The sequence below is a fragment of the Canis lupus genome, chromosome 3, assembly GCF_048164855.1.
Source record: "Canis lupus baileyi chromosome 3, mCanLup2.hap1, whole genome shotgun sequence".
Classification (NCBI taxonomy): Eukaryota; Metazoa; Chordata; class Mammalia; order Carnivora; family Canidae; genus Canis; species Canis lupus.
Window position 1 is genome coordinate 47,075,945 of NC_132840.1, and position 27,666 is coordinate 47,103,610.

At 54.2% G+C, this 27,666-nt stretch overlaps 3 protein-coding genes and 1 long non-coding RNA gene across 9 annotated transcripts in view; 1 reads left to right on the top strand and 3 right to left on the bottom strand.

Moving 5' to 3' along the window:
- The first annotated feature begins 155 nt into the window (after window positions 1–155).
- MED9 (mediator complex subunit 9) lies at window positions 156–14,561 on the top strand. The gene is made up of 2 exons (XM_072820844.1): window positions 156–462; window positions 12,536–14,561. The coding sequence occupies exons 1-2, from the start codon at window positions 236–238 to the stop codon at window positions 12,750–12,752; spliced, it is 444 nt and encodes a 147-aa protein (XP_072676945.1). The 5' UTR covers window positions 156–235; the 3' UTR covers window positions 12,753–14,561.
- On the bottom strand, window positions 6,950–10,053 carry LOC140630507 (uncharacterized). Its single transcript, XR_012028264.1, has 3 exons — window positions 9,916–10,053; window positions 8,776–8,839; window positions 6,950–8,219 (listed from the first exon to the last, which is right to left on the bottom strand). It is a non-coding gene; the product is annotated as an uncharacterized lncRNA (long non-coding RNA).
- Window positions 14,562–15,706: 1,145 nt separating the features above from the next.
- Window positions 15,707–17,444, bottom strand: RASD1 (ras related dexamethasone induced 1). 2 transcript variants are annotated; one of them, XM_072820842.1, is made up of 2 exons: window positions 17,079–17,440; window positions 15,707–16,927 (listed from the first exon to the last, which is right to left on the bottom strand). In XM_072820842.1, the coding sequence occupies exons 1-2, from the start codon at window positions 17,362–17,364 to the stop codon at window positions 16,374–16,376; spliced, it is 840 nt and encodes a 279-aa protein (XP_072676943.1). In that variant the 5' UTR covers window positions 17,365–17,440; the 3' UTR covers window positions 15,707–16,373. The 2 variants fall into 2 exon arrangements, with proteins under 2 accessions (XP_072676943.1, XP_072676944.1); XM_072820843.1 differs by having other exon boundaries at window positions 16,619–16,853; window positions 17,079–17,444.
- Window positions 17,445–21,755: 4,311 nt separating this feature from the next.
- Window positions 21,756–27,666, bottom strand: part of PEMT (phosphatidylethanolamine N-methyltransferase) — an 89,314-nt gene continuing 83,403 nt past the window's right edge. For all 5 annotated transcript variants that reach the window (XM_072820849.1, XM_072820846.1, XM_072820847.1 and 2 more), the window contains 4 exons: window positions 26,805–26,950; window positions 24,570–24,681; window positions 22,305–22,379; window positions 21,756–22,050 (listed from right to left, as the gene is read on the bottom strand). In XM_072820849.1, the coding sequence (XP_072676950.1) occupies window positions 21,993–22,050; window positions 22,305–22,379; window positions 24,570–24,681; window positions 26,805–26,950 (391 nt within the window). In that variant the 3' untranslated portion in view covers window positions 21,756–21,992. The remainder of the gene's footprint in view (window positions 22,051–22,304; window positions 22,380–24,569; window positions 24,682–26,804; window positions 26,951–27,666) is intronic.

Here is a 27,666-nt window from a genome sequence, read left to right on the forward strand (position 1 = left end):
TATTTAATAATCTAGCTGCCTCTACTTACAACCAAATCCGTCAATCGCCCGTTGCCTAGTAACATCAGCCACGCCCCCAGGATATTGCCCCGCCCACACCCTAGTACGCACGCGCACAACCTTTTTCCAGGGCCCGCCCACCGCGGGCGCAGAGCGGTGACGTCTGAGGTCCGCGACGCTTTTGAGAAGCTGACCGTTGGGGTCCTGCTGCCCGACCGGCGCGGTTCCGAGCGCTATGGCCTCCGCCGGGGTGGCCGCCGGGCGACAGGCCGAGGATGCGTTACCGCCGCCGGCCGAGCCGTCGCTGCCCGAGACGAAGCCGCTGCCGCCTTCGCAGCCGCCGCCTCCGGTCGCCGTGCCTCAGCCGCAGCAGTCGCCGGCAACCAGGCCCCAGTCACCGGCCGGCGTGAAGGAGGAGGAGAATTACTCCTTTTTACCTTTGGTTCACAACATCATCAAATGGTAAGAGCCCAAGAGAGGACCAGCCACGACACGCCCTCCCGCTTCTCGTCTCGTGTTTCCGAGCGGCAAAGGCCTAGGTGCTCTCGGGCACAGCCCCATTTTACCGCTGGGGAAACAGAGCCAGGGGCAGGAGGCCTTTCCCACGACCACACCTGGTCACAGCGTCAGTTCGGCAAACGTTTGAACCCTGAGAGAGTTGCCAGACCTCACGATGGCCAGGCGATAGTCTTAAAAATGAAGGCTCTGCAGTCAGACGACTCAAGTTTGCATCTTAGTGACCTGGAGCAAGTCAAGCGTCTCTGAGCCTCGGTTTTCGCACCTGTAATAGAGGAGTAACACTTGGGTGTTGTCTTTTCAACACATCCAGCAGATATGGATCATCTTCCTTGTGTGGCACACTGCTAAGTCCGTGGAATGTACACAATAAAGAGGGCCAACTTCTCCTCCCCCCTCCCCCAACATTGCTTATCAGTTTGAAGGAAAAAAAGACAGGGATGGAAATGACCCCTATTTCAGAGAGTTTGGAGGGTTGATGATAGTGAACTTAGAAGAAACAAAGATAGAAGTTGGCCCTGTAGGACTGTTCTTACATCGTGCCAAAAAGGGTGATTTTCATTTTTTTTTTTCCCAAGATTGATTTATTCATTTTAGAGAGCTTGAGCACAAGCGTTGGTGGAGCAGAGGGAGAGAGAATCTCATGCCCACTCCCTGCTGAGCAGGCAGGGCTGGATCCCTCCACCCTGAGATCATGACCTGAGCGGAAATCAAGAGTCCCACACTCAGCCAGCTGAGCTCCCCAGGCTGGCCGACTTGTCTTTCTTTTGGCCAGTCTTTAGATTATAGCCTGAATTTTCAAACTGACTCTGTAAAAGAAAAAAAGTAGTGCAGCCAAAAGGCTCCGTGATCCCCATGCTTTCCTAAATTATTTCTGCTGATACCTTATTTATATCCACATGATACAAGGGTAAACCAGGCTCATAACTTATTCAGCCATTAAAAACCAAAACAAAGTAAATGAAAGCAAAGTCACTGTTACCGTGACATTCAAGTGAGCATTAATGCGCTCTTGGGTGTCTTGCTGAAATGGACTTGCTACCTACAACATGAAAGTCTTGTTTGTTACTGGCCTAGCTTTTGAGCTTAGCCGGACTAGATTCACTTGCTGTGGGATGACCTCATGCTTCCACCCCTTTTTAAACAGCTGGAAAGCCTTTGTTCTCACATTAGACCCTGCCTTCATTTGGCTTCACTTGGTGTGAACATACCGTTTATAGGGTAAAACAGACTCTGTTCTGTTCTCATTATCCTGTGATCATCAAGTGGCACTTCTAGGGAGCAGTGCGATGGCAAAAAAAAAAAAAAAAAAAAATCACACATGGAGACCCCCAAATCTCAGGGCAATGCTGGATTATAAGTGGGCCTTGTAATCTTATTAAAACATAACCTTTCTAGGCCTTATTTTCTTATCTCTCATACGTGAATAATAACAGTGGACCTGAAACATTTAAATTACAGCTTTATTGTGTAGGGCCTAGGTCATCTTGGTCAAATGACTTAGCTTCTCTGAGTCTCTTTGGCGAAATGGAATAACAGTACTTAAATTTTAAGATTGCTGTAAGGTATACTCAAGAGCAGCCTTCTGTGAAAGATGGCAGGTTGATCACATGTGTTTATCTCTATACTCTCTGAAAGGACAGTGAGGAGTGTTTTTTTTTTTTAAGCATAAAACCAAAAAGAACAGCTGTTGTCACAAAGCAGATGGCTAAAGGCTAATCCATCTATGAGCCCCCAGAACCATCCAGACACAGCTGCCTTTGACCATGGCTTCTCCCCAAAGCTCAGGAATTGGCAGTGTCAGGGACTCCTGGAAATAGAGGTGAAAGTGAGACTAGAACAGGAGGATTACTTAAAGTCTGTGTAAGAATCAGATCCCATAGCCTTCTTCCCCACTCTAAGCAGATGGTGACTGCCCATCTTCCATCTTGGCAGACCAAGGATTACTCTCCCCCCAAAATTTATTTTTAAAAATAAGCCAGAGTGTCTCTGGACTGGAGAACACCAGGCACATGGCAGGAGTTGGAGAAAGAGAGCCATACTGAAAAGAGGGATTAAGAGAAACTTCACAAACTTAATACTGAGACCCAAACCTAGTCTTGGGTTGGCTTTTAGACTGGCAGCCAAAGAGACAGAGATACCTTCTCTGGGGTATCTCATCAGCCCAAAAGAAAGACTTTGGGAGCTCTCCAAGGAAGAACTTAGTTCATTTTAAGAAAGTGAAGAAGTATCACTAAGAGTTTCCACTAAGTCAGGGCACCTGGATGGCTCAGTTGGTTAAGTGTCTGACTCTTGGTTTCAGCTCAGGTCATGATCTCAGGCTTGTGAGATTGGGCTCCACAACTCAGCACGGAGTCTGCTTGGGATTTTCTCTCCCTCTCCCTCTGGCCGTGCCCTCACTCTCATTTTCTCTCAAATGAATAATAAAATCTTTAAAAAAAAAAAAAAAAAAGAGTTTCCATTAAGCTTTTTAGTGTTTTATTCTTTTTTTTTTCAATATTCTCCATTATTTCTTTATACTATGCTTTTTACTAAAAGAATATAATTATGTTTTCTGTGGGCATTCAGCTTCCCCCTCCACATCTGATCCAAGTCAAAGTAATCTACATTTTCTTTATCATAGGATCACATCTTTTTCTTCTTTGATTTAGTATGGTGAAAGCAGTAAATTATACACATAATCCAAATAGTATTTTACTCTTAACCTTATGACTTGGCATCCAGGGTCACTAAGTATGTGAAGAAAAACCCTAGCAAAATATAGGACAAAACAGAAGAGCAAAAATCCAGAGAAATGGTCATTGAGAGAAAGATGCTTTCATCATGAAAAAAAAGCTAGGATGTGATTTTAGAATATGTGTAGGGATGCCGATGTACTCTTAAATTGTGAAAGGGAGGAGAAGTGGTATAGGAAGATCATGGGCAAGGGGCTGAGGCCAAGAAGCAAGATGGAACTTGTGTGGCTAGCTCGCAGTTTGGTGGGGCTGGGGGCCTCAATCAGTTAAGTGTCTGCCTTCAGCTCAGGTCGTGATCCCAGGGTCCTAGGACTGAGCCCCACGAAGGGCTCCCTGCTCAGCAGGGCATCTGCTTCTCCCTCTCCTTGTTTGTGCTTTCTCTCTCAAATAAATAAAATATTTAAAATTAATAGATAAATGCAGGCTAGTAAGGGAGATCTGCTCTGAGAGCAAGAGCCAGCATACAGAGGACAGCACATCCCCCACAAGGAGGGAGATTTTTGTCCTCTGAGGACTGGGGAGCTGGTGAGACCTTCCAACCACTGGGCCTTAGTCGGATTCGTGTTCCAGATGGAGGTAGCATCTCTGCCCAAGGTGGGAAAGCCAGTGAGGACGCTGTCCTGGCAGGCCTGGCCTGAAGGAATGAGGGCCAGGACCTGCTGGGTCATGCACGTCCTCTATCTCATCCTTTACTATAGCTTCCCCAGGCGCCCTTTTATTATTTGTTTACTCCTTGCCCAGGGGATAATAAGAAAGAAGCTGAAGTGAGTTTAGCATTTTTTGTTGCCAAAAAGAATTCAGACTACAACATCATTAGGTTTGTAGAAAATTTTTATTAAAAAAAAGAAAAAGTAACAGACGCCTGGTGGCTGTCGGTGAAGTGTCTGCCTTTGGCTCAGGTCATGATCCCAGGGTCCTGGGATGGAGCCCCGCTTGGGGCTCTCAGCTCAATGAGGGGCCTGCTTCTCCGTCTCCCTCTGTTCCCTGCTCTGCTTCGTCTGCTGCTGCGCTCTTTCTCTCACTCTCTCTCTCAAATAAATAAAATCTTAAAAAGAAAAAAGTAACAGTTGCAAATTCAGAATCCTGTAAAGTGAAGTTCCCTCACCAATCCTAACTGCTGTTAATTTTTTTTTTAAGATTTTATTTATTTATTCATGAGAAACACAGAGCGAGAGAGAGAGAGAGAGAGAGAGAGAGAGAGAGAGGCAGAGACAAAGGCAGAGGGAGAAGCAGGCTCCATGCAGGGAACCTGACATGGATCTCGATCCTGGGTCTCCAGGATCACAGCCTGGGCCAAAGGCAGTGCCCAACCGCTGAGCCACCCAGGCATCCCTGTTAATATTTTAAATATCCTTTCAGGAGCAACGTATATATGCATGTCTTTTAAAACATTTATAGAATTTGTGATCATACTATACTTTGCTGTTTTCACGTAGTAATCTGTTTTGGGCACTTTTCCATTCTCACACACAAAGGCCGTCTTCAGTGAGGTGGCCTCACCCTCAGCTATGTAACCAGTCTTCTGTTTGTGGACATTTACGTGTTTTTCTAATTTTTGCTATTGCCAGCAGTGCTGGGGTACAAGCATCCTTGTATTGGAGTACGTTTATGATGAGGTAAATCCTCAGCAGTGGAATTGCTGGAGTGGAGGGTACAGGCGTTTTTCATTTTCATAGCTGTTGCTAAATGTAGAGAGCTTCATCATTGTAGCCCTTTCTCCAGAACACAATGCTGTGGCCTGGACGGCTTTGATTAACCCAAAATGGCCCAGAAATCTGCCACCCAGAAAGTATTACTTAAAAATTGCTGTTGTAAAAAAAAATAAAATAAAATAAAATGAGACATTGCAGTTGCAGATATAATAGAAGAGCCCCCATCGATGCAAAACAGCAATTGAGCCTCTCCCCCACTCCTTCCAGCTCCCTCCCTGGTCCCCTGACTGCGTCATACTCCATTTCCTGATTATGCCATTATTTCTTTCAACAGTTCCTGCTCAAGGACACTTTCAGTGTTTTTGGCATTTTGCCACTGCAGTCAGCACTGCAGTGACCCTCTTTGTAAATGCCATCTTGTAAACTCTGAGAGTCTATAGAGTAAATTTCTAGCCAAGGAATATGTGAATTTAAAATTTTGGTCACTGTTAGCAAATTCAGAAAGAAGGCACTGTGTGCTTTACCAGCAGTGTATGTATGTCTTTTTCCCCATACCCTGCTGTCACCATTGAACTTTTTAACTGAGGCTAATCTGATAGATCAGAGATGATATGTTGTATTGATCTGTGTCTCATCAGATAAAGCATCTTTTCACATGCAACTTTTTATGTCCTTTGTATTTTTCCTCTGTAAACTGCCCATTATTTTTTACTCCTCTTTTAATGACCTCTTTGTACAGGAAGAAAAGTATGCCTTTGGCTGGCTAGTATATTATAAATATTCCCCCCAAGTTATGGCTTTTTTTTCAACTTTGTTCCTGAGTTTTTTTGTTTTTGTTTTTGTTATTTGGAAGTATATCACTTTATGGAGGCAGGTTTGTTAAGCTTCTCCTTTATGACTTCTGGCTTTTAGTCCTAGTTAGCAAGTCCTTCCCACTATAATAAAATGATAAATATCAATCCCTTTTCCCTAGAACTTTTATGATTTCATTTTTCACTTTCAATTCTTTTTTTTAAAAAGATGTATGTATGTATTTATTTGAGAGAGAGCCCATGCACATGAGGAAGGCAGGGTGGAAGGAGAGAGAGAGAATCTCAAGCAGGCTCCATGCTTAGTGTGGAGCCTGATGTGGGACTCAATCCCAGGACCCTGAGGTGATGATCTGAGACACAACCAAGAGTCCAATGCTTAACCAACTGAGCCAACCAGGCACCCCTTTCACTTTCATTTCTTTGATGCTTCTGGAGTGTATTTTGATGGAAAAGGGAAGGGGGCCTTCACTTTTCCTCCGTGAGCCTCATCATCCCCCTGTTCATACTGAATATTCATTATTTTCTCTGCTGGAGCCACTGCCTTCACCATATACAAGGAGTCCCTGTATGTTTTCTGAGCTACTTGCGGACATTCTGTTCTCTAGCATCAAACTGTTTTACTTCTTAAATCTTCCTGGCACAATTCATGATCTCTTCCTTCTTTCCTCTTTCTTGGCAGCATTTACCATAGCACCTTGACCTTTCCTGGCCTGTTTCCTGTAGCCTGGCTGAGATGCTAGAAAATGAAGTGCTAAGTTTGGGTCAGTGGAACATTTAGGCTTTTGTCTGCCTCTTTTACTTCCAAGCCTGTTGGTAAATAACAGTCACGATCCAGGTCATCTGACCTCATTTGGGGATCTTATAGTCATTTCTTAATTAGTTTCTTTGCCTTTATCCTCTCTTATTAGTCTTGTGCATGTTATCAGTTGAATTTCTCTCTGCGCAGAAATCTCTAGGGCTCCCTATTCTTCCCATATCGTTCTCCACTTAGGGATCTGTGCAGACCATCTTCAAAGGCCTCCCTGGATCACACAACAGAAAGCCTAGAGGCCCAGAGCAAGTTGTTCTGACGCCAGTACCTTTGGGGGCATGGAGTCCCCCAAGCCCCTCTTCAGGAGTGCTGCCCCCCCCCCCCCCACCACCATCTCTGTCCAGAGAAGGGCCACATATGCTTATGGACCTGCTCAGAGGCTGCCTCCTATACCGGAGAGCTCCTGGTTCTTGTCATCCTGGCTGAGATGCACCCTTCCTGGTGCTAGAGGGAAGCTCCACAGCACCCCCCTTCCTCCTACTGTCTGTCCCTTAGTTGAACAATGATCAAAATAACATATTGGTGTTATTTTAAATTGATGTTAATGAGGAAAACGGGAAAGAAAAATGTCATTTTTATGCCTGTAAGGAATGTTAGAGCTCCCAACTCTTTGAGACATTTCCTGTTAACGTATAGAAATCACATTAGAGAAGTACATGTAGAACCAAGGAGAAAGGACACCTGGGTGACTCAGTGGTTGAGTGTCTGCCTTTGGCTCAGGTCGTGATCCTGGGGCCCTGGGCTCGAGTCCCACATCGGGCTCCCCAAAGGGAGCCTACTTCTCCTTCTGCCTGTGTCTCTGCCTCTCTCCATGTATCTCTTCATGAATAAATTTTTTAAAATATTAAAAAAATAAAAGAGAACCAAAGAGGAATGATGAGATTTGTTGGACCAGAGAGAGTTAAAACTTTTTTCCCCTCTCAGACTTGCCAAATCTAATCTGAGTCTGGAACTAAGTGTCCTGGCCTAGGAATTCTGAGTTGCTGTTGTCCCTGCCTTACCTGGTGATTGTGGCTCACCCAGTAAAAGTATTCTGTCAACATGGGTTCTTAAACTTTTTTTTTTTAGTTAAATTTTCTAGTTCCTTAAAATGTTCTAGGTTGCTGTGTAGGTAAAGGGGAGCCATCTGTGACACCACAGAGGGTAGTTCAAATGATGGGTACACAGCATCCTTCACCTCTCAAGCAGAGGCTGTATCACTGAAAATGAGCCCCTTTGTTGTCCAGACAGGTCAGCAAGACCTGAGAGCCCAGGCAAAACCACTTTTGTGGAAACGGGGTGTTACTGACCTGCTTCTTCCTTCACAAGGCCTATTTTAATCTGACCACCCATCCACGCCAGCTGAGGCCTGTCCTCGGGCAGAGCAAGAAGCAGCCCCCATATCAGTGGAGAAGTCTGTGAAAGAACCCCCTGGCTCCATGCGGCTTGTGTGCACTCGTTTGACTGTAGTCCTCTCTGCCCTTCATTTCTCCTTCAACCAAATCTCAGTGAAAAGAATGAGCACCCAAACAGGGAGTATTTATAGACTGTTTGGAAGCATTATTTCTGGGCCAGCTTACAAGCCTGTTCGCTCCTCTGCCACTTCATCTCGGTTCATTCCGCATAACTTACTAAGCACCTGCTGGAACACGGGCCCCCAGGTCAGCAGTTAGTGCAGCGTGAGGAGGGCCACAGTGGAGCATTTCCGCTGAGTCTGGGGGAGAATGGGAAGGTGAGCCTGGAAGGGTCACAGGCTGCTTGTGGCCGGCCCTAAGGGGCCCCCTTCCAGTATGAACTGGTCCAGCAGGTGTCTGGGAGTATTGGAGCTCAGACTTGGGTTTTGTAAAGGTGTGTGGGGCAGAGGGTTTCAGGAGAAAGAGAGGACCCAGCTCTGGAAAGAGGTGCGGTGGGAGGGGGAGGCAGGGGAGGAAGGAAATGGAGTCGGTGGGAGGAGGAGGCAGGGGCAGGCAGGAGGAGTGGGCAGGACTGGCGGCTGGGTGTACATCGAGTATGAGGAATGGGGCACTCAGCATATGTGGGGGCACAGTGTTCCAGTTCAGCTCAGTCATGTGGATGGGGGTGCCCTCCATCTGAACTACGGTATCCTGAAGAGGCAGTGAGTCCACTTTGGACGTTTGCAGGTGTCTCCAGACTCCCAAGGAGACAGTACATGGGAACTATTGGCACGAGGGTCTGGAAATTCAGGAAGGGGGGCAGGCTGGGGAGTTGTTGGCCTCTGAAGAGCTAGAAGTAGATGAACACGTTCTAACCTATTCTGTAGAGCAGTGTTGTCTTCAAATTTCTTTTAGCAGAAGAACCTTTCATTGCCCTTCCCTGAAAGGAATATTTTTCACATGTAAGCCTTGCAGATTAAAAGCAAGGGTCTGGGGCAGCCCAGGTGGCTCAGCGGTTTAGCGCCGCCTTCAGCCCAGGGCGTGATCCTGGAGACCCAGGGTCGAGTCCCACATCAGGCTCCTGCATGGAGCCTGCTTCTCCCTCTGCCTGGGTCTCTGCCTCTCTCGGTCTCGCTCTGTGTCTCTCATGAATAAATAAATAAAATCTTAAAAAAATAAAAATAAAAGCAAGGGTCTGAGGTTCAGAGCCCCGGTCCCAAAGACATATTAGGTGCTGGCAGAACTGGAGCAGAGAAGCACACATGGCTGCTAGCTCAGCAACAGCCAGTGTTGTCAAGGGTGTGTGGGATAAGCATTGTGTCCACCTGTCACAGTGCAGGTTTTTTGGAGGGCGTTTCGGCAGTCTGTTAAAAATTTTAATGTATATCACCTTCAATCTAGAAATTCACTTCTGAGAAATCATCTTACCAAAATACTTGCACAAGTACTTACAGGTACAAAATGTTCGTTGCCACTCCAATTACAAGTGATAAGTTGCAAACATCCAAATACCCATCAATAGCCAAATAATTTAGCTGTGTAAGTGTATGTGTGTTAACATGGAAAGACAACCAAGTGCAACTTGAGTGAAAAAAGCAAGAATGGTCAAAGAAATAACAAAAAGGTACGTGTGTGTTTGTAACCCTGTATTTCGAAGCGGTCTGAAGTAATATATACCACATGTTAACAGAAGTTTCTCTGGGACACGGATTAGAGGGACCTTCCTTTTCTAAGCCTTGGTGTCTGTTATTTCTAAATGTTTTTCCCTCAAGCTATTACAATCATAGATAAAACAGCAACAGCCCCACACCCCTCCCCCACCATTATTTTACAAAGATGCCAGCCCCTGCAGTTAGCACTGAAGGAGGAGAGATTGGGAAGGACTGGTCCCAGCGTGGTCAGCTAGGACAGTGGGGGCATTGGGACTGAAGGTTACAGAAATTTTGAGGAGGAAGAAATGGGAAACAGTCATACTACTGCATGGGCTCAAGTTTGGGAAGAAGTTGGCTTCAGTACCTTTCTGGGTTCCTTTTGCTTCTAAGTTTCCAGTGGACACACTTGCCCCATTGAGGCCAGTTGGCATTTTTCACGTCCCGAGGCACCTCTACTAAAAATGAAAGCTGTGCTTTCCTTAGTACCTATGCGAAGCATCACTCTTCAACACAGCCACCTAATAAAATAAGCCTATGATGTTTGCCCTGAGTCTGGTGACACGAATACAGGATGTCTGTGTGCCCATAATGCTGAGTATGACCCAGGAGGTGCACAAAAGATGGAGAAGTGGCCCATCAATCTAGCCATAGCAGTAGTATTTTTGTCCATATTTTAGAAAACTAATATAAACAGGACCAAAGTGCCCCAACCAAGCCCTATGTGTACAATTTTCATGCTTCTCGACCTGGCCTAGTCTCCTTTTTTTTTTTCTTCTAAAGTTGGCTGATGACTAATGTTGAACACAAGGGCAGGTCCCTTTGGAGCTTTCTGCTTTTATTCACTCAATATTTTGGCGTCTCATTTCTTTTGGTTTGAATATTTCGCAGTAAATCTGGCCTAGCAGGTTCCCGCTTGGTTCGAGCCAGTTCTTGAATGAAGTGTTTTCCTCGCCCCAGGAGTTCCACGTTATTTACCTTCCCCAACTAGGGCAGGCTGAGAGGCTTGCAGAGGGGGCCTTTGCTGTGGGCTACATGGCCCGCTTTCCCCGAAGCTTCCCTCCAGGCAAGCTTTTATGTGGCTCCTTTACTGAAAGCTCACCAGTGAGGAATGGATGACCCTTGAGATTTGGGGATTTTCAGAAGTGACTGTCCTAAGCATGGCCCACTTTTTCTTTCAGAATTAAATCTTTGGGACCAGGTTACTTTTGTTTCCAGAGCTGAATGATCCTAACTTCCTTCCAAATTTTTTTCTTTTTTTAAAGATTTTATTTATTTACTCATGAGAGACACAGAGGAGAAGCAGGCTCCATGCAGGAAGCCTGATTGTGGCACTCGATCCCTGGACTCCAGGATCATGCCCTGGACCGAAGGCAGGTGCCAAACTGCGATCCACCCAGGGATCCCCCAAATTCTGATTTTATGTCTTTTCATTTGTTTGTTTTACTGTGTCCTTTCAGATTGGTGATGTGAATCAGTGTTCTTAAAACTATATTTTAATTTAAAAACTCCCTTGGGACTTATATCCGTAACAATGTGTTAGCACATATGTCACCCAAGTGTAAGGATTTCAGAAGTCCAGATGGTTTCTATCCAGAGTTGTAGTTTTGAGCTGAGATCTAAAATAATTAAAATAAAAGTTGCCCCCTCTTCCTTCCTTTGAAATAGGAATTCTTCCTTCTAAATATAATTCTCGTAAATACCAATTACTCCTCTCTAGAAACCGGGATAAGGTATATCATTAATTGTATATGTAAAGGGAGGGCATCAGATGACAACAAGAAAGCTTTGGCTGTTTAACATTCCCTAGAGTGAATGATTCTCCAGTCTTGCCTCCAAGTTAGAGCTATTGATAAATAGTGAACAGGGCCCATCTCATTTGCCAGGTGTGAGCGTAACCAATGGATTGCCGGGGAAGATGGAGATATTCTGTGTGCGTAAGCAGAGAAATGATGAATAATAAGCGTGAATTAGCACCATCTGGGTTGAAATTTCCCAACAGAAATGGACATTTATTTAAAAAAAAAAAAAAGATCATTGACAGTTCTCCCCCTTCCTACGCCTCAATGGGTGACTTTTAGAACAGCCTACTGAATTGGCTTTCAGTTTTAGTACCAACTGTTTGTTTTCAAAAGCTCATTCACTTACTAACTTTTAAAAAATGTATAGGAACAACTGGCAAGCTGTTTCTTTGATCTTAGGCGAAGGTTTTGTTCTGGTTTTTAATTTAGCAGTGCCAGGGGAGCACGGATCTCTGGACGGCTAATAATAGCCAGCTATGAGATGAAGCAAATGGTCCTGCCTTTAAAATCAGCTTGACCCAAAGGCAAGGAATTTACAAGATAGGGAGGGGAGACTTTGTACCTGCTGAAAAATTTCCAGTAGCTTGCAACTAATATAAAATTTATGACTAGCTCTGTGGAAATGAATGCGTATGTTAACAGGTTCAAGCATCAAAACATCCACTAAACTAAGCTCTTGGTAGCTGATAGAGCCCCCTGATTGGCTTGGAAATGTCCCCAGTTACAAGAAATGTAGTATTTTGGGAAGTTTTGCCTGTTGCTCGTCACCTGATGGTGGTAATAGAGTGTTCATTCATTCAGCAAACATTGATGAACTTACTTGCCAAGCATTCATTCTTGCAACAAATGTGACTTGAGTGCCCACAGTGCCCAGGAATGGGGGGTACAGCTCCGAACAAGGCAGACATGGTCTCTGTGCTCTGAGCTAAATGGGGTTTCAGCCTCCAATTGTGTGGGTGTGCTGAGGGGGGCTGCAGTGGCTGAGCTGGGTGCAGGTCCTTCTACCAGGTAGCTGTGACACGCCTACCCTAAGGCTGCATGAGGAAGAAGCAATCCCTACCCTCTGAGGACACAGGCCTAGTAAGGGAACATAGCAAGAGATGGGGGGGGGGGGTACAGAGGTGAGGGGCCAGCTCATCCTCAGTCTGAGCCATGAATGCTAACGACTGCCCTCTGCCCCTGCAGTATGGACAAGGACAGTCCAGACATCCACCAGGACCTGAACGCCCTGAAAACCAAGTTCCAGGAGATGCGGAAGGTCATCAGCTCCATGCCGGGCATCCACCTGAGTCCTGAGCAGCAGCAGCAACAGCTGCAGAGCCTCCGGGAGCAAGTCAGAACCAAGAATGAACTTCTGCAGAAGTACAAGAGCCTCTGCATGTTTGAGATCCCCAAGGAGTAGATGAGGCCGCCTTCCAGGAATGCCTGAGAAAGAAAAGGGAGACCACGCGTCCTCACTGTCCGCCCCCCCTCCCCCCACACACACACCACCTCAGAGTGTAGATCTTTCAGACTCCAGCTGTGAACTTTGTAACCGAGAGGCCTGGGGGTGGGGGGCTGCTGCTGTAGCTGCTTCTGTAGCTGAACTTGGCATTGACTATGTGAGGAGCCAGCGTGCAGGCTTGGCTTTGTCAGGGCCTCCTTGTAGTGTATATATCCATATGTCTAGATGCATAATAACTTGAGTGCCTGCTGGTGGAAGGAAGAATGTTCCTGGAGGCTGGGGAGGGGGTAGAGGATTCTGCTCCTGCTTCCGGGGAGGGGGCCATCTGCTGTGTATTCAGGCTCCACTGGCAGATCGGGAGAGCACAGGAGGAAAGAAGGTGGCTCCTCTTTGCTTCCTGCCCTCCCTCTTCTCCCACCCTGGGTATGCTCCGTGTGTACCAGGTACATGTTCTGTTAACAGCAGTGTCATGAAACATTTGCATAGAATTCACTGGACAAATTGGAGCTGCACTCATAGGGCATGGATTTCAAGTATTAGAAGAAAACCAGGAAAGCATGAATATTGTTCTGAAGGACTGCAACAGGGTGACTTCCTCCCTCTCCCGCCCCCACTGAAAAACTTTGTTTCCTTTTTATGTTTGAGCCAGTGAATATAATTGGGTCTTTGGGGGTGTCAACCCAGAGCCCTGCAGGCACCTTCTGTCTTAGGTTCTCTGCCACCTACGTGTCCTGTTACTTTTAGCTCTTGCTCCCTTTGTCTCCTGTGCCCTGCAGTCAGCTCATCCAGCCCTGTAATGCTCGAGAACGACCAGACCACTTCAGACCCCATGGTGCTTCCCACGGGCTGGAGAGAACCATTGTCTCCACACAGGCTTCCGGGTGAGCGGGCCCTGCCTCTTTTCATTTCAGATTCCTCTTGTCCTGGTTTAAAAAATTAGTCTCCCGTCTGGCCTTCTCACTGAAGAGTCGACCGAACGTTGACTGCACTGCAGAGGTGACCATGATGCACTGTTCAGAGAAGGGTGGCTGCAGTGACCGTTCTGATCACCCATCAGTTCCGAGTCCCTTCTGAAGGATGAAGGAGGGCGACCACCTATAGCCTGGAGTTCTGCAGCCCCACTCTGGTTTCATTAATATTCAGAACGTCCCTCATTTCTGCCAACAGGACTTTTATTTGCGTGCTCTTCGCTTGACTGTCAAACTGACATGACAGCCTCTTAGCCTCTTAAAGACGAGGTGAGAAGTAGTCACATATTGTTTAGATCTAGAAATGGGCACATAACCTGTGCTGAGAAAGCCAGGGGCTTAACAGATGCCCGCCGATTGACCTCGTTGGCAGAGTACTGGTTGGACATGTTAGCAGGGGTTCCATTTGTGCTGCCCCACAGCCACCTGTCAGAAGGTGGTTAGTGCATGGGGCACTGGGACATGTGAAGGGCGGTATTCGGTTTCAGTGGCTTTGGACAGAAGAGCGGGCTCTGAATTGAAGTGGGTAGCCGCCTAGTCAACCACTCCCACCGTGGGACTGTTATATTTAACTGAATCAGTTATGGCCTTGAAATTTCAGGGTAGTGTGGGCCCGTTTTAAGGCTCTGACCAAATAGGAAACACAAAGCATCTAGAAATATAACCAGCGAGGCTTTTCCGCACGGCTAAAACGGATGAGGGCTCTTCCGAGGGCAGAGGGAGACGGAATCTTCCCTGTGTTCCAGGGTTTTGCCTTGTGACATTTTTCGAGAGTATAATTAAAAGAACTTGTACTCTGCTCTCGGGACACCTTGGTTTTTGTACTGAGAAATTCATTATAGGATGTCTCTTGGATAATTGAGAGGAAGATGTTCACTTTGCTTAAGGGGAGACAGAACGTATGGTGAGAACCTCCTCCCTCTCAGCACGCAAATGGCAAAACCACTGTCAAAACCGAGTAAGTGCCCTGAGGAGAGACATCTGTCCCCAAGGACCCCGTTGGCCTGACGGGTCATCCTTCCCAGCTGGGCCTGGCCCTCTGGGCCAGGCCTGGGCTCAGTCCCCAGGGCGCAGTCCTCCATGGAGCAGGGTGGAAATCCCTCCTTGGGACTATACTGAATGCCCCTCCCAGGGTTGAGCACCCTGAGCCACCAATTATTTGCTGGGTGGCAGGTACTTGGAATAAGTACTTATCAAACACCTCACTCCTCACAGTATCCCCACCCAGAGGGTGCTCTGTCTTGTGGATGAAGAATTTGAGGCTTGGCAGGTATCACTTGCCCCAAGCTTGCAGTTACAAGTGGCAGAAAGAGCTGGGTCCTGAGTCCGGAAGGGGTGCCCTCAACTCCCAAAGAGAAGGAGACCGTGAGGTAGAGAAGGTATCAGACCTGCCCCCAGGGCAGCAAGTGCTTCTCAAGGCCGGAGGGTATGGGGGGCCTGGGGATTTTGAACTGTCTCCAGACTGCCGTGTGGCGGAGAAGAGTTGGGGGACGTGGGTCCTGCACCGGCCTGACACCAGATCCATTTCTCAAGGCTCCATTTTGTGAGCAGGACCCTAGTGACACCTCAAGTGGACCCCGAGTGGTAGGTTCGGAGCCCTTTCATTGCCCTGGGCCTGTAGTGAGTCTAGGACAGAACAGCTGGGGACGCAGCCAGGAGGCCCCTTGTGGCTGCAAATATTCAGCTCTAGGAAGGACCTGAACCCCTCGATTGCCCTGGCTTTCTAAGGAACCCTTCCCAAATAGAAGGGCTCTGGCCCAATCATCTGGAGCTTTTTTTGGAGCCTTTTCTCCGACGGGGGCTGATGCTATTTTCAGAATGCCAGGGTCATTTGACAATCTGGGGAGAGTTAGACTCCTCTGATGCGCAGAAGTAAAAACCACCCCCTCCCTTCTCACCCTTGTGCCTTCCAGCCATTTCCAAAGGCAAAGCAAGCATATGGGCTTCTGTTTTAAATTATTTTATTTTGTATTATAAAAAAAAAACAATAACTTTAAAGACGGTCTCACACACAGTACAAACAGCTGGGTAAGGGTTTGTTCGTGTCCATGATGACCTCAGAACTATTAAAGTGCAAGTTGTGTGTCAGTGTTTTCCTTCGTGCAACTTCACACACACACATGTAAACAAGTCACTTGGCTATGATCTGACCCGCACCCCCTAGTTTCGGGAGGGCAGAGGCTTCCGATAGCTGTCAACCCAGAATCACAGACAAGCTAATGCCGCATTGTCCCGTCTTGACCCTCGGGGGCGGGGGGAGGGCAGGACAAGTTCCCCAAGGCCTAACGGAGGCTGATTAACTTCTGCCCCCCTCCCCATTCTTGTCTTTGTCCGAATTGCCCCTCTGCCGGGCATGCGCCCCCAAGGCGCGGGGCAGGCAGGCGCCAGCGGGGGACGCGAGAGGGGGGCGCAGTCCCGGCCTGAGCCAGTTCTCCTTCCTTCCAGGGCCGATGACCGTCCCTTCGTCTGCGCCCCCCCGGGGCGCGCGGGCCCGGGCGCGGGGAGGGGAGACGCCGGGCGGCGCGCACGGGGCGCGGGGCCGGCCCGGTCGTCGGACGTGACTCGTACACAAACGGGCCCTCCTCGGGCGGCGGCGCGGGCGCGGGGGCTCCTAGCTGATGACGCAGCGCTCCTTGTCCTTGGCCTGGCCGCCGCCGCTGGCCTTCTCGCGGATGTACATGAGGTCGCTGTGCACGCTCGGCCGGCGCGCGAAGGGCGCCACGATGCCGAAGGCGTCGCCCGGGTCCCCGCCGCCGCTGCCGGCGCGCAGCAGCTTCTTGTTCCGCAGCGCCTTGCCGTGCAGCACGTCGCAGTGCTGCACCGACACCTTGCGGTGCAGGTCCGGGCTCATCTCGCTGGGCAGCTTGGCCATGGCGAAGAGCGCCCGGAACATCTGGTCCAGGCTGCTGTTCTTCTTGGCCGAGATCTCGAAGTAGGCGCAGCGCTGGGGATCGTCGCCCACCAGCCGCTCGATCTCGCGCTGCTCCACCTCGCGGTAGAAGTCCCGGTCACCCTTGTTGCCGCAGATGACCAGCGGCACGTCCACGTTCTCCTTGGTTTTGTTCTTGAGGCAAGACTTGGTGTCGAGGATCTGCTGCTTGAGCCGCTGCACCTCCTCGAAAGAGTCGCGGTTGTCCAGGCTGAACACCAGGATGAAAACGTCTCCTACGGGGGACACGGAGGGCGGAGAAGGGGCGGTGAGGGCGGCGGCCCGGGGGACAGCTGGAGCGGGGCCGGCTGGGGACCGGGGACCGCCGACCCCCCCCCCCCGTGGCGCAGCCCCCCCCGCCCGCCGCCCGCCGGGCCCCGCGCTCACCAGTGAGGATGGAGAGGCGCCGCATGGCCGGGAACGGGTGGTTGCCGGACGTGTCGAGGATGTCCAGCTGGTAGACCTCGCCGCGGATGGAGTAGAACTTGCGGTGGAAGTCCTCGATGGTGGGCGTGTAGGCGTCCTCGAAGCGGCCCGTGAGGAAGCGCGACACGATGGCCGTCTTGCCCACCTTGGACGAGCCGAGGATGACCATGCGGTAGCAGTTCTTGGCCGGGATACTCAGCTCCGAGTCGCTCGGGCACATCTTCTTGATCATCGCGGCCAGTTTCATTGGGCGGAGGGGCGGCGGGGCGGGGCCGAGAGAAGCGCGGAGGGCGGCCGGGGGCGCGGGGCTGGCGCGGGGCTGGCGCGGGGCTGGCGCGGGGCTGGCGCGGGGCTGGCGCGGGGCTGGCGCGGGGCTGTGTGCGCTCGGGCTCGGCTGGAGCGCGGCTGCGGCTGCGGCTGCGGCTGCGGCTGCGGCTGCGGCTGCGGCTGCCGCTGGGCTGCGGCTCTGGGACGGAGTCGCTCGCTCCGGTGCTGCGCGCCCGGAGGCCGCGCTTATATGCAGCCTGCCTGGCCGCCCCGCCCCGCGCCCTCCCCGCCTCCGTGCGTCACGCCCCGCGGGCCCCGCCGCCCCCTCCCGCGACCTCCGCTGGCCGCTGCCCCTACTGCCCGGCCCGCCGCACGCGGGGAGCAACCGAGTCCCGGGTCGCACTGCGGCCGGGGGCGCGGGGACACCGTTTTTCCCACTGCACGGGGCTCAGCGGCCGCGAAGGAGTCGGGGCTGCAGTCCCGGCTGTGCCTCTGACCCCGTGTGCCTTGGGGCGAGGACCCCACCCGTGGCGCTCACACACCCACACGCACGCCCCTGCTCACACCCACTGTCTTTGGGCCTCAGTTTCCCCAGAGAGTAACAAGAGGCACCCCGCAGCAGCAGCTAATCGCAGGTGCTCCCCAGTGCTGGCACCGTGCACGGGGCCTCGCGTACCTCCCTTCTGTCTTCGGTCCCCGGAGCGAGGTCCCGCGGCCGCCCCTTCCCGTCGGCGGGCGCGCGCTGCCTCCGGGCCGCGGTTAGCGCCGGGTGGGCGCCGCGCGCTCCGGCCGCCAGAGGGCAGCAGAGGCCCCGGCGGCGCGGCCGGGGTGGGGGGCGCCGACTGGCCTCTCCGCGCGGCGGGATGGGGGGCGGGGGCGAGGGCGAGCCGCCAGGCGGGTCTGGGCAGGGGCGGCGCGCGGGCCTCCGCGTGTCCCTGCGCCCAGCCGGGGATGCTCTGAAGCCTGCAGGGCTTTTCAGGCGGGGGCTGGCCCCATCCGCTTCCCGCGGGACCTGGAGGACCAGACACTTGCCCATCCTTGCTCAGGACTGGGCCAACGGGCCCTCCTGCCGCGCCCGTAGCATTTGTGTCTGGAGAGTCTCTGGCGCCAACATTCCCATTCTGGAGCTGGGGGGCTGGGCCTCGAAACCCCAGTGTGAGGCAGCGAGGCAGCCCCGGCCACGGCGGTCTCTTGCCCTCCCTGGGTCTCGGCTCCGCTTCTGGAAGTTGGCATTCTGGTTCTGTGGGGGATGAGGAAGTACCAGCAGTTTGGGGCCAGCACTTGGTAACATTTGCAAGAGTAAATGACCCGGGAGCGCAGCACGGGGCGGGGGGGGGGGGGGGGGCCGTCAGCAAAGGTGCCACGGGTGGATCTGTAACCAGGAGGGGGCTGATGGGCTGGAGGGTCTGGCACCAGGACAGGCCTCGGCTCCTCACTGCAGCAGGCCAGGCTGTGTAGGATTTGGAAGAGAGCGGGGAGCCCTTAGCTGGTGCCACCCCCCATCTGCACAGGCCTGGGTGCTCCGGGCAGTGTCAGGGCACCAGCCTGCAGCCCTCAACTGTTTGCACAGGGCCCATGGGCTCTCAGGGGCCATCCTCTCCACCCCTCCACCACAGGGATTCCAGCAGAATCTCACGTCCCCTGCGGGGTTGGGGGGGTTGGGGGGGTGGGGGTGGTTATCTGCCCAGTGCACTATCCTAAGTCCATCCTTTAGGCAACCTTGAGGAGGAGGGACTGTTACTCTGTATTTTACAGATGGAGAAACTAAGGCAGGCCTTGCCCAGGGTCTACAGGTAGTACCTGCAGGGCTGAGGCTTGAACCCAGGGGGCTGGCAGTCCTTGCTCTTAACCACCAATGTGCCCCTCCTGTGGCTCTGTCCCGCCACTGTGGGACATCCGGGCCCCATTTCTCAGAGTACACCCCTCAGATCTCCCCTCCACACCTGTCCCCAGACTTTGTGTCTGCTGCTGATGGGGTGTTTCAAAGGCACGCATCATATGAGGAGTGCCCAAGGGCTCACCGCTCGGCTCTGATTCTTGGTGTCATTTATACAGACTTGTGTGACAGGTCAGCTGGGCTGGGCCCCCCACCCCTCTTGACTCTCCTGAGGCTGCTCTGACCCTGCCCTCCCCGTCTGAGATGAGAAAGAAGTGAGCCTGTGGCCCGTGCACAGGGCTGCCGTGGATGGTGGTGCAGGGCGTTCACTGCAAAAAGGGACCAGACACGGATGCAAGCAGGGGCTGGCCGCGGCGTGGACCCCATCATCCCTAGATGGGTACGGGCAGCTGGGCTGACACAGGATGGCTTCTGGCTCCTTCCTGATGGCCCCTGCCAGGGGGTCACCGTAATGAGCAGAGGCTCAAGGGTGGCAGGGTCAAGGATTTGAACCCAGCTCTCCCTTGGGAAATCTTGGGGCAGGAATCCCCTTCCTGCCCACACCCCATCAGACTGAGGCCAGCTCTGGGGGTGGCACCCCACACACACACAGGGGGACACCTGTGTGGCCGCCCACTACCAAGCTCTTTGCTACCGGAATTACCCTTTTCTGGATCTTTTTTTGGGGAGGGGCCTCATGACTTTACACCAGGCCTGCCCCAGGCTGACCCAATCCAAGTGGCCCGCATTGGGGGACGTATTTTCAACAGGACAGTGGGGACAACTTGCAGCCCCACGTAACTGCCAGGCTTAGTGGTCCCCTGCCCCGGACACTCTGGGCCCCGTGCTGGGGGTAGGGGGACAGGTGCAGCCCCCCTTCCCAGCATGCCCACTACCCACATCCCTCCAGCTGGAGCATTGTTTTCTGTTGTCCAGGTTAACAATAGTTACAGATGATTTCATTTTTCTGTGCGTTTGGGCATAAGGCAGCAACCAGCACCTGCCGGGCCGAGCCTGCTTCCTAAATGCTGTTTCCTTGCAGGGCAGCGATTTTCCTGCTCACGGAGGAAAGGGAACTTGAAAATATTTGACCCAAGTGTTGAGGGCAGATTGGAGGGCAGGAACGGTCTGCCACGGCCCGGTCTGGTGGCAAAAAGCCGTTTAGATGGTTCTGGAAAGCTGTTGGAGAGTGCCGGGTGGGCCCCCTCAGGGGTGGAAGGGAGTGGACACTTTCTGAAACAATGCACGTGTCCGGGTGCTGTGGCCCGGGCCGAGCCCGCCCCTCGCAGCTCCGTGGGGCTCCACAGCCGCTGCCTGAGCGGAACGTGGCTGTAGGGAGCAGGTGCGACAGGCTGGCAGGCTCCCTTCATCGAGCCCTGATCAGAGCGGGGGGGAGGCCTGGGTGCTGGCCCCACGTCCTGGGGGCCCAGCCAGCAAGCCCTACCCCAGGCCCCGGGAGCCGCCAGCTGTCTCCCCTCCTCCCACCTCAGCGGAAGATAGGGAGTGAGCTGGGGCTGGCACAGCCCTGTGCCCCCAGCACAAGTCACCCAGCCTCCGCTGCCAGTTGGAGGTGACCCCAGCCCGTGTGGTAGCGTCAAGACACCAGTGCGGGCAGGGCCCCAGAGCAGGTGCACACCAAATGTCCGCAGTAGCACGGCCGGGCCCTTCCTCTCTGTCCCCTCTGTCCGCGGGCTCAAGCATTGCTAGCACATCTGGGGCGGCACGTTAGCCCTCACTTTCCTCAGCCCCAGCGACATCTGTGTCCAAGCAGCTCATCTAGGCTGGACCTGGTGGCCTGCGGTTGAGAGCATGGATGTCACGGCCTGGCTTTCTATGGATGCGGTAGTGCACTGGGAGGCTCCAGATGGCCCCGACCCATTGATTTGACTCCTGGGAGCCAGGCACCCCATGGCTGATTGCTCCTCACTCGCTGGGTCCTTTAGGGCCTGCTGCTTTGAGCACCCGTGCTTATTCTGACCACAGGGCCTTTGCATTGGCTATTCCAACTGCCTGGAATCTTCCGGTTTGCTTTCTCTGTTCATTTGGGACTTAGCCCAAATGTCACTTCCTCAGAGGGAGCCCGACCACCATGGTTAATAGGGGCTCTCACTCCCACCAGACAGTTTCATGTCACTTTTTATATTTTTGGCATATTTTTCACTCCCTGATCGTGTTCCCTGGAGAGCACCTCACAGAGGCTGGGAGCTCGTCGCCATGTGGGTATTGGGCTGCTGCGTGGTATGACGATACCCCCCACCCTGAGGCTATGCTGGCTCCCCCAAGGAAGGGAACAGAAGGGGTGTGGTACTGGCAGGGGGAGAGGCAGGCAGCACAGGAAACCCAAACACCTGCAAGTCCTCTCCCTGCCAGGTGTGGATGGAGGTGAGAAGGAGGGCTGTACCAGCCTGCCTGGAGCCCTCAGGGAAATGCCCCATTCCCTGCAGCCCCAAACTCCCTCCCCTTCCCCACCTGGCCAGACACAGAGCCGGAGGGGATGCTGGCATCGAGGTGCCTTTATTGGTGAGTTGGGACGTGCTGGGGGCAGCAGACAGGGGGGCTCAGTGGCCAGACGACAGCATGTCCAGGGCCCCCAAGGCAGAGGTTTCCAAGGCACTGGAGTGGCCCTCGCTGGGCACGAACCCTGAGCGGTGGCCGGGCACCCTTCTCTGCGCTGCAGGGCCTGGACCTCGGGGCTGGTGGAGGCCCACTCTGAGAGGGGTGGCCCCAGGCGGTCAGCTCCTCTTGTGGGAAGAAGAGGCTTTCTGCTGGTAGATCTGCGCGGTGAAGGGCCTGCGAGGCAGGGGAGGGCTCTGGTCAGCAGGTCTTGGGATGAGGTCACCACCCCAGGCGTGCCCCCCATGGCGCAGACACAGAGGGGGGATCTGCGTGGGACAGGAGGCCCTGGCTGCCTCGACACCACCTGCCTGGCCACCCCCAGGCCCCACTGGGCCGGCTCGAAGCTTCCTGGGGCTGCTCGGGGGGTGACGGGCAGCCCAGCCTGGCTCAGCGGTCACACTCCCCATGTGTGACAAGTGTCTACTCACTCCTCGTACAGGATGGCAACCCTGTAGATGAGGGCCACAACCACGGTCAGCAGCAGGCCGGTGGGGCTGGCGTGCCTGCGGAGGGAGAAGACGCCGTCAGGTCTGGAGCCTGGCCTCCTCTCTCGGACCAAGGCCTTGCAGGGGCCTGACCCGGTGACCACTCGCTGACCGCCCGTCCAGGCTGGCTCGGTCCTCAAAGGGGGGGGCCCACGCTCCCTCTCTCACGTCCCCAGCCCCCGGCTCAGGACACAGCAGGGATGAATCGGGGAAGGAAAGGTCTGGCCCGAGTGGCCAGGTGGGTTCTTTTCCACATACAAGGATGCTCCAGGGCACAGAAACTGCTACACCCGCCCTCCAGTGACAGTGTTCACAGGCTGATTTCTAGAAATGGGGCCAGTGCCCCCAAAGGCACATGAAGTGTCCAGTGGGCCCTCTGTGGGCTCCCTGCTGGTGACTGCTGCCCAAGAGCCTGGGTGCACCTGGTGTCCAGCTGGTCCCACCTTTTCTAGTACCCTCTGATCCCAGAGGCTCCACAAGAGCTGGCCTGCAGCATCTGGGTGGCCGGGAGGAGAGACGGAAACTGGTCTGTGGGGCCACACAGGGTCCAGGAGCTTAGCAGGGACCATGGGCCCCAGGTGCACTCTGTGTCCCCCGCTCTACCTCCTTCACAGGAGCCTCCGGCTGGGGCCCTGCCCACTCCTCTCTGCCCAGGACCTCACACTGTCTCTTTGTCTGTCTGTGTGCCTGTCTGGGCACCCCAGCAGGGACGGCAAAAGCCTCACCCTCCATCCTGTGGACTCTGTTTGCATCATTCCCCAGGGCAGAGTGGGCTCCCAGGTGGAGACCCCAACCCCAGAGACCCTTCTGGGCTGAAATGAAATCTGCCCTCCTGGAGCTTTACTCACTAGCCCTCATTTGGTTTTCTAGAGTGAGCAGAGCCTCCTCACTCATGAATCAGGCACTGCAGGAGCTGGGGGGGAGGCAGGCAGCAGGCTGGACTCCCACCTGGGGAGACCTGCCAGCAGCCAGCTCAGGAGGATGGGCAGGGGCCAAGGCTCTGTAGCCACATCTCACTGCGGGGCACCGGGCACCCCACCAGGGCATAGAGGGGACCCACATGTGAGGTTGGCCTTTGGAGGGCCCATCTGAGCACAGAGGAGGCACCTGTGGGGAGGGGGGTTAGGGTTAGGGCGGGCTTCCTCACTTCCCAACTCAGGTCAGGTTTGAGGGTGGAGATGGGAGAGAACAGTGGGTGTGCAGGCAGGGGGTAGGGAAGGAGCTCTGTGGGCAGAATCAGGAAGCTTCTGGGTGGGACCTGGGGAGATGCTCTGTGGAGCGGGTGAATCTAGGGCTGTGGAACCGCCCCCCTGGGATCCCACTGCCCAAGTCCAGGTCTGGGGCTGGTAAGGAAGACAGGTTGGCACAGTTGGTGGCGGGGAGCACTGTCTGGCCTGGAAGTGGGACTGGGGCAGGGAGAGAGGTCCCGGCCAGACCCACAGATCCCCATCTAACTCCCTGCACTCAGCCTAGTGCTCCCATCTGAGCTACCCAGAAAGATGGGGGTTTCGAGGAAACATCTCGCTCCTGACCTTCCACCATTAGAGATTCATTACTTTATGTCTTCTAACCTTCCTGGTGTCTGGGAGCATCTGTGACATTCTAGGCACATGGTTTCAGGTGTTCATTATAAGAAGGACACTTTCTACAAAAAAAATTTCCGATAGAAGGAGCCCGAAGACAGGAGGTAGACAAACGGAAGTGCTCTGGAGGGGTGCATGGTTTGAGGCCCAGAGCCCACTGCGCTCCCTGTGCTGGCTCCCGGCCTGAAGTCTCTGGACAGCAAGAGCCCAGGGGCCCCTGGGGCTACGAGCCCTAATGTTCTAGTCCATGGTTGGCCACTTATGGTCAGGGATGTCAGGGATGGTTTTTGCATTCTTAAGTGGTCAAAAAAAATAGAATATTACATGACACATGAAAATTACATGAAATTCAAATTTCAGTGTCCAAAACTGGAGTGGGGCTGGAACTCGGCCCCAGTCATTCACTTACCTGCCGTATCACAGCTGTTTCAGAGCTGCAGAGCTCTGCCTGTGGCCTGGGGGGTCACGCCTCTCCCGCCCTCCAAGAGAAAGTTCGCTAACCCCCATTCTAGGATGTCGTTCATTTCCATGGAACAGGAAATCACCAGGAAGGCCTCGGCCCCACAGATGAGAGAAGGCTGCCCCTCTTCCCCAGGCGGCGGCTGGCGGGGAGGCTGGTACTCACATGACAGCCCAGCCCAGGTAATTGGCCGTGCTGCCCCAGTACATGGGGTTGTCCAGGATGTTGAACGGGAACGTGGTCACTCTGGCCTCCTTGAGGATGCCGAAGTAATCGCCTGAGGACAAGGCGGGGCAGGATAGGCCGCACCATTACTGACGGAGGCCCCCAGCATGGGCACCCTGAGATCCGCCCTCGGGGCCAGCCAGGGAGCGGGCTGAACCAAGTCAAGGGGCATCCCATCCCCGCAGTGGGTGGGCCCCCTTAGGGCACAGGTCCTAGCGGGCTGAGGCACTGAGGCTTCCTGCCCACCATCTGCTCCTCTCTGCCTTAGCACCTGCTGTTCCCTCTGCTCGGGACACCTTTCCCTGCTCTCTGTCCTGCCCGCAGCTCTCCTCCTTGGCATTTCTCCCTCAGCTCATGCCACCTCCTGAAAGAGACCCCTCCACTATGGAAAGCAGGCCTGCCTGCTCCCCACTTCTGCCCCCAGATCCTCCCTTCTCACCCAAGATGTGGCCGGGGAGCTCCTCCCACCCCGGGGACCCCAGGGGACCTGTTCTGCTCCTCCGCCCAGGGTGCCCACAACGCAGGAGGTCAGCCCTGGTATTACGGCCTGCAAGCAGCCCAGAGGGACCATCAGTCGGCCGACCCCAGACAGGCCTGTCATCCACCCCTCCGAAATGTGCCCACGAGGCTGCCCCACAGAGTCTCTGGCACAGGCCCACATGGAGCCCGCACCGCCACGGGCGCCGCGCTGCTCAGTACAGGGCACCAGCGTGTCCTCCAGCTGCCTCGCCCCAGAAATCCCTCAGAGCTTCATCAGAGCCAGAAGTAGGGCAGCCACAGGCAGCAGGAGTCCGTTGTCTGGGGACAAAGGGTGCAGGGGGCACAGGGGTGGCGCGAAGCTTTCTTCCCAGGAGGCAGGAAGTGGGGCTGCGGGCCTGGAGCCGGATGGCACATAAACCGTCTTTGGCGCTGACTCACAGGAGGGACGTGGCCGCGGTGCCCTCCACGCTGAGCCCAGCGGCCTTCCTCGGCCATTCCTCCTCCGGAGTGCTCCTTCCTCCTGCTCCTTCCCACCAGCCGCCTGCCCTGACTGGCTCCTCCAGGCTACCCTGCCCCAGCCCTGCCTCCTGCACCAGCCTCGGCTCCGCCAGCCCCCTCCCCACCTGCATGCTGCTGGGCTGTGCGCCCCTGGCCTTCAGGGGACCTGAGCGGGACAGGACAGGGCCCTTCCTCCCCCCATGCCCCTGGCCCTGGCTCTGCACAGTCTGCTCCACAATACCCCCTCCTCACCACCAGCCCAACCTCCTCATTGCTGGGAGAACTTTCCAAGCCCTCCTATGGCCCCTATGTCCCCAGGAGTGAAGCCTCAGGCCCTGGGCATGGCCTTCTGGGACACAAGTGATGTGGCCCCCACCTGACCTCCAGCCCCAGCCTGACTGGCCCCCCACACACTGGGCCACCTGCCGTTATGCTGACCTCCCTCCCACCTACCCCAGTGCCCTGCCCCTGCCGCAGACCCAGGAGCTCCCAACTTCTCTTCCCACATCCTGCCTGCTGCCCCTCTCCTGGCGCTGTGCACCCTAAAGCTCAGGCCCAAGCACCAGGTGTGACCCGCCTGTGAGCCCTGTCGCAGCTGTGGTGTGTGACAGGCCCAGCCAAGGCCGCCTGCACATGCTGCTCCCGGGGGTCTCCTCTGCCTGTGAAAACAGGCTCCCTGCTGCAGCCTGCAGTACCCTGGGCCACAAGCGACTGTGGACAGATGCCCAGGCAGATGGGGAGGGTGCCCGGGACTGCCCCGGGCACTGGAGGAAACAGGCCCGGTCTGCGAAGCTGGCTGAGGTCTGAGAGCCGAGAGGGCCCAGGAGCCCCCCTGATCTGGCCCATCAGAGGGGTGGGCACCTCCCATGTACCACCTGCCCACTGGGCTCCTTCCACGCCTCTGCTCTTGCAGCCTCCCCCAGCTGCTCCCCTGCTTGGGCTTCCAAGTTTGCTAGAAGTTGCTGATGTCATGAGGACCTCCAGCCAGGCCACCATTGGGCCTGCAGCCCAAAAGCACCTGAGCCGTAGGTGGTGGGGAGCACGGAGCAGAGGCAGTGTCCCCCCAGCCCTCAGCAACCCTGGCTGGTGGCCCAAATGCAGCTCCCCCAGGGCTCCCCACGAAGATGTCCCAGATGGCAGGGCAATCAGCCACCTGGCCCCTGCTGCCCCCTGGGCCCCCAGCCCCCGGGGTCTTACCTAGGAAGGTCCCGGTGAAGCCGAGGGCAAAGAAGCTGGAGAGCACAAACGTGCTGCCCACTCCCAGGAGCGCGAGACCCACGCGGTAGGCCATAGGGTTATCCAGGCTCTCCATCTTGGGCTGGCTCAGCATGGCCTGCGTGAAGCTGGGGGGAGAGGTCCAGAGATCACTGCCATGGAGACAGGGTGCCCCACCCTTCCCACTCTCTGTCCCCTGGTGGCCCCCAGAGTAGCCAGTTCAGGGGTCTCAAACTCGGCATCTGCTGGCACCGGGAACGTGATGCAAACAAGTGAGGTCGGCTGGGGGTGGGTTGCAGGGGACCTGGAGAGCATCGTCCTGCCCAAGGGGGGCTCCCTGTGGCCCCAGCCCTCTGCTGCCACCAGGGAGGTGACCCCAATGAGGAGCCGGGGCCCTGCCAAATTTTTTGTTTTTTCAAGAAGCCAGAAATCATGTCTTGTATTTAAAATCCCCTAATTAGGGATCCCTGGGTGGCGCAGCGGTTTGGCGCCTGCCTTTGGCCCAGGGCGCGATCCCGGAGATCCGGGATCGAATCCCACGTCGGGTTCCCGGTGCATGGAGCCTGCTTCTCCCTCTGCCTGTGTCTCTGCCTCTCTCTCTCTCTCTCTCTCTGTGACTATCATAAATAAATAAAAAAATTTAAAAAAAAATCCCCTAATTATTAGAAACAGGCAAGGATGACAACCACTTTGGACTCCACGTGGCAGATCCAGCCCAAGGGCCACCAGTTTGCAAACTCTGATTCCTGTCCAGCTAGCAACTGGTACTTCAGAGGAAACTGTGGCTCAAAAAAGAAAAGATGGGGGCACCTGGTGGCTCAGTCGGTTAGACGTCTGTCTGCAG

Excerpts from the sequence above, each read along its gene's own strand:
- RASD1 (XM_072820842.1), bottom strand. The coding sequence starts at position 17,364 with ATGAAACTGGCCGCGATGATCAAGAAGATGTGCCCGAGCGACTCGGAG. Across the intron at positions 16,928-17,078 it reads GCGCCTCTCCATCCTCACTG|GAGACGTTTTCATCCTGGTG; the intron begins GTGAGCGCGGGG and ends TGTCCCCCGTAG.
- MED9 (XM_072820844.1), top strand. The coding sequence starts at position 236 with ATGGCCTCCGCCGGGGTGGCCGCCGGGCGACAGGCCGAGGATGCGTTA. Across the intron at positions 463-12,535 it reads GTTCACAACATCATCAAATG|TATGGACAAGGACAGTCCAG; the intron begins GTAAGAGCCCAA and ends CTGCCCCTGCAG.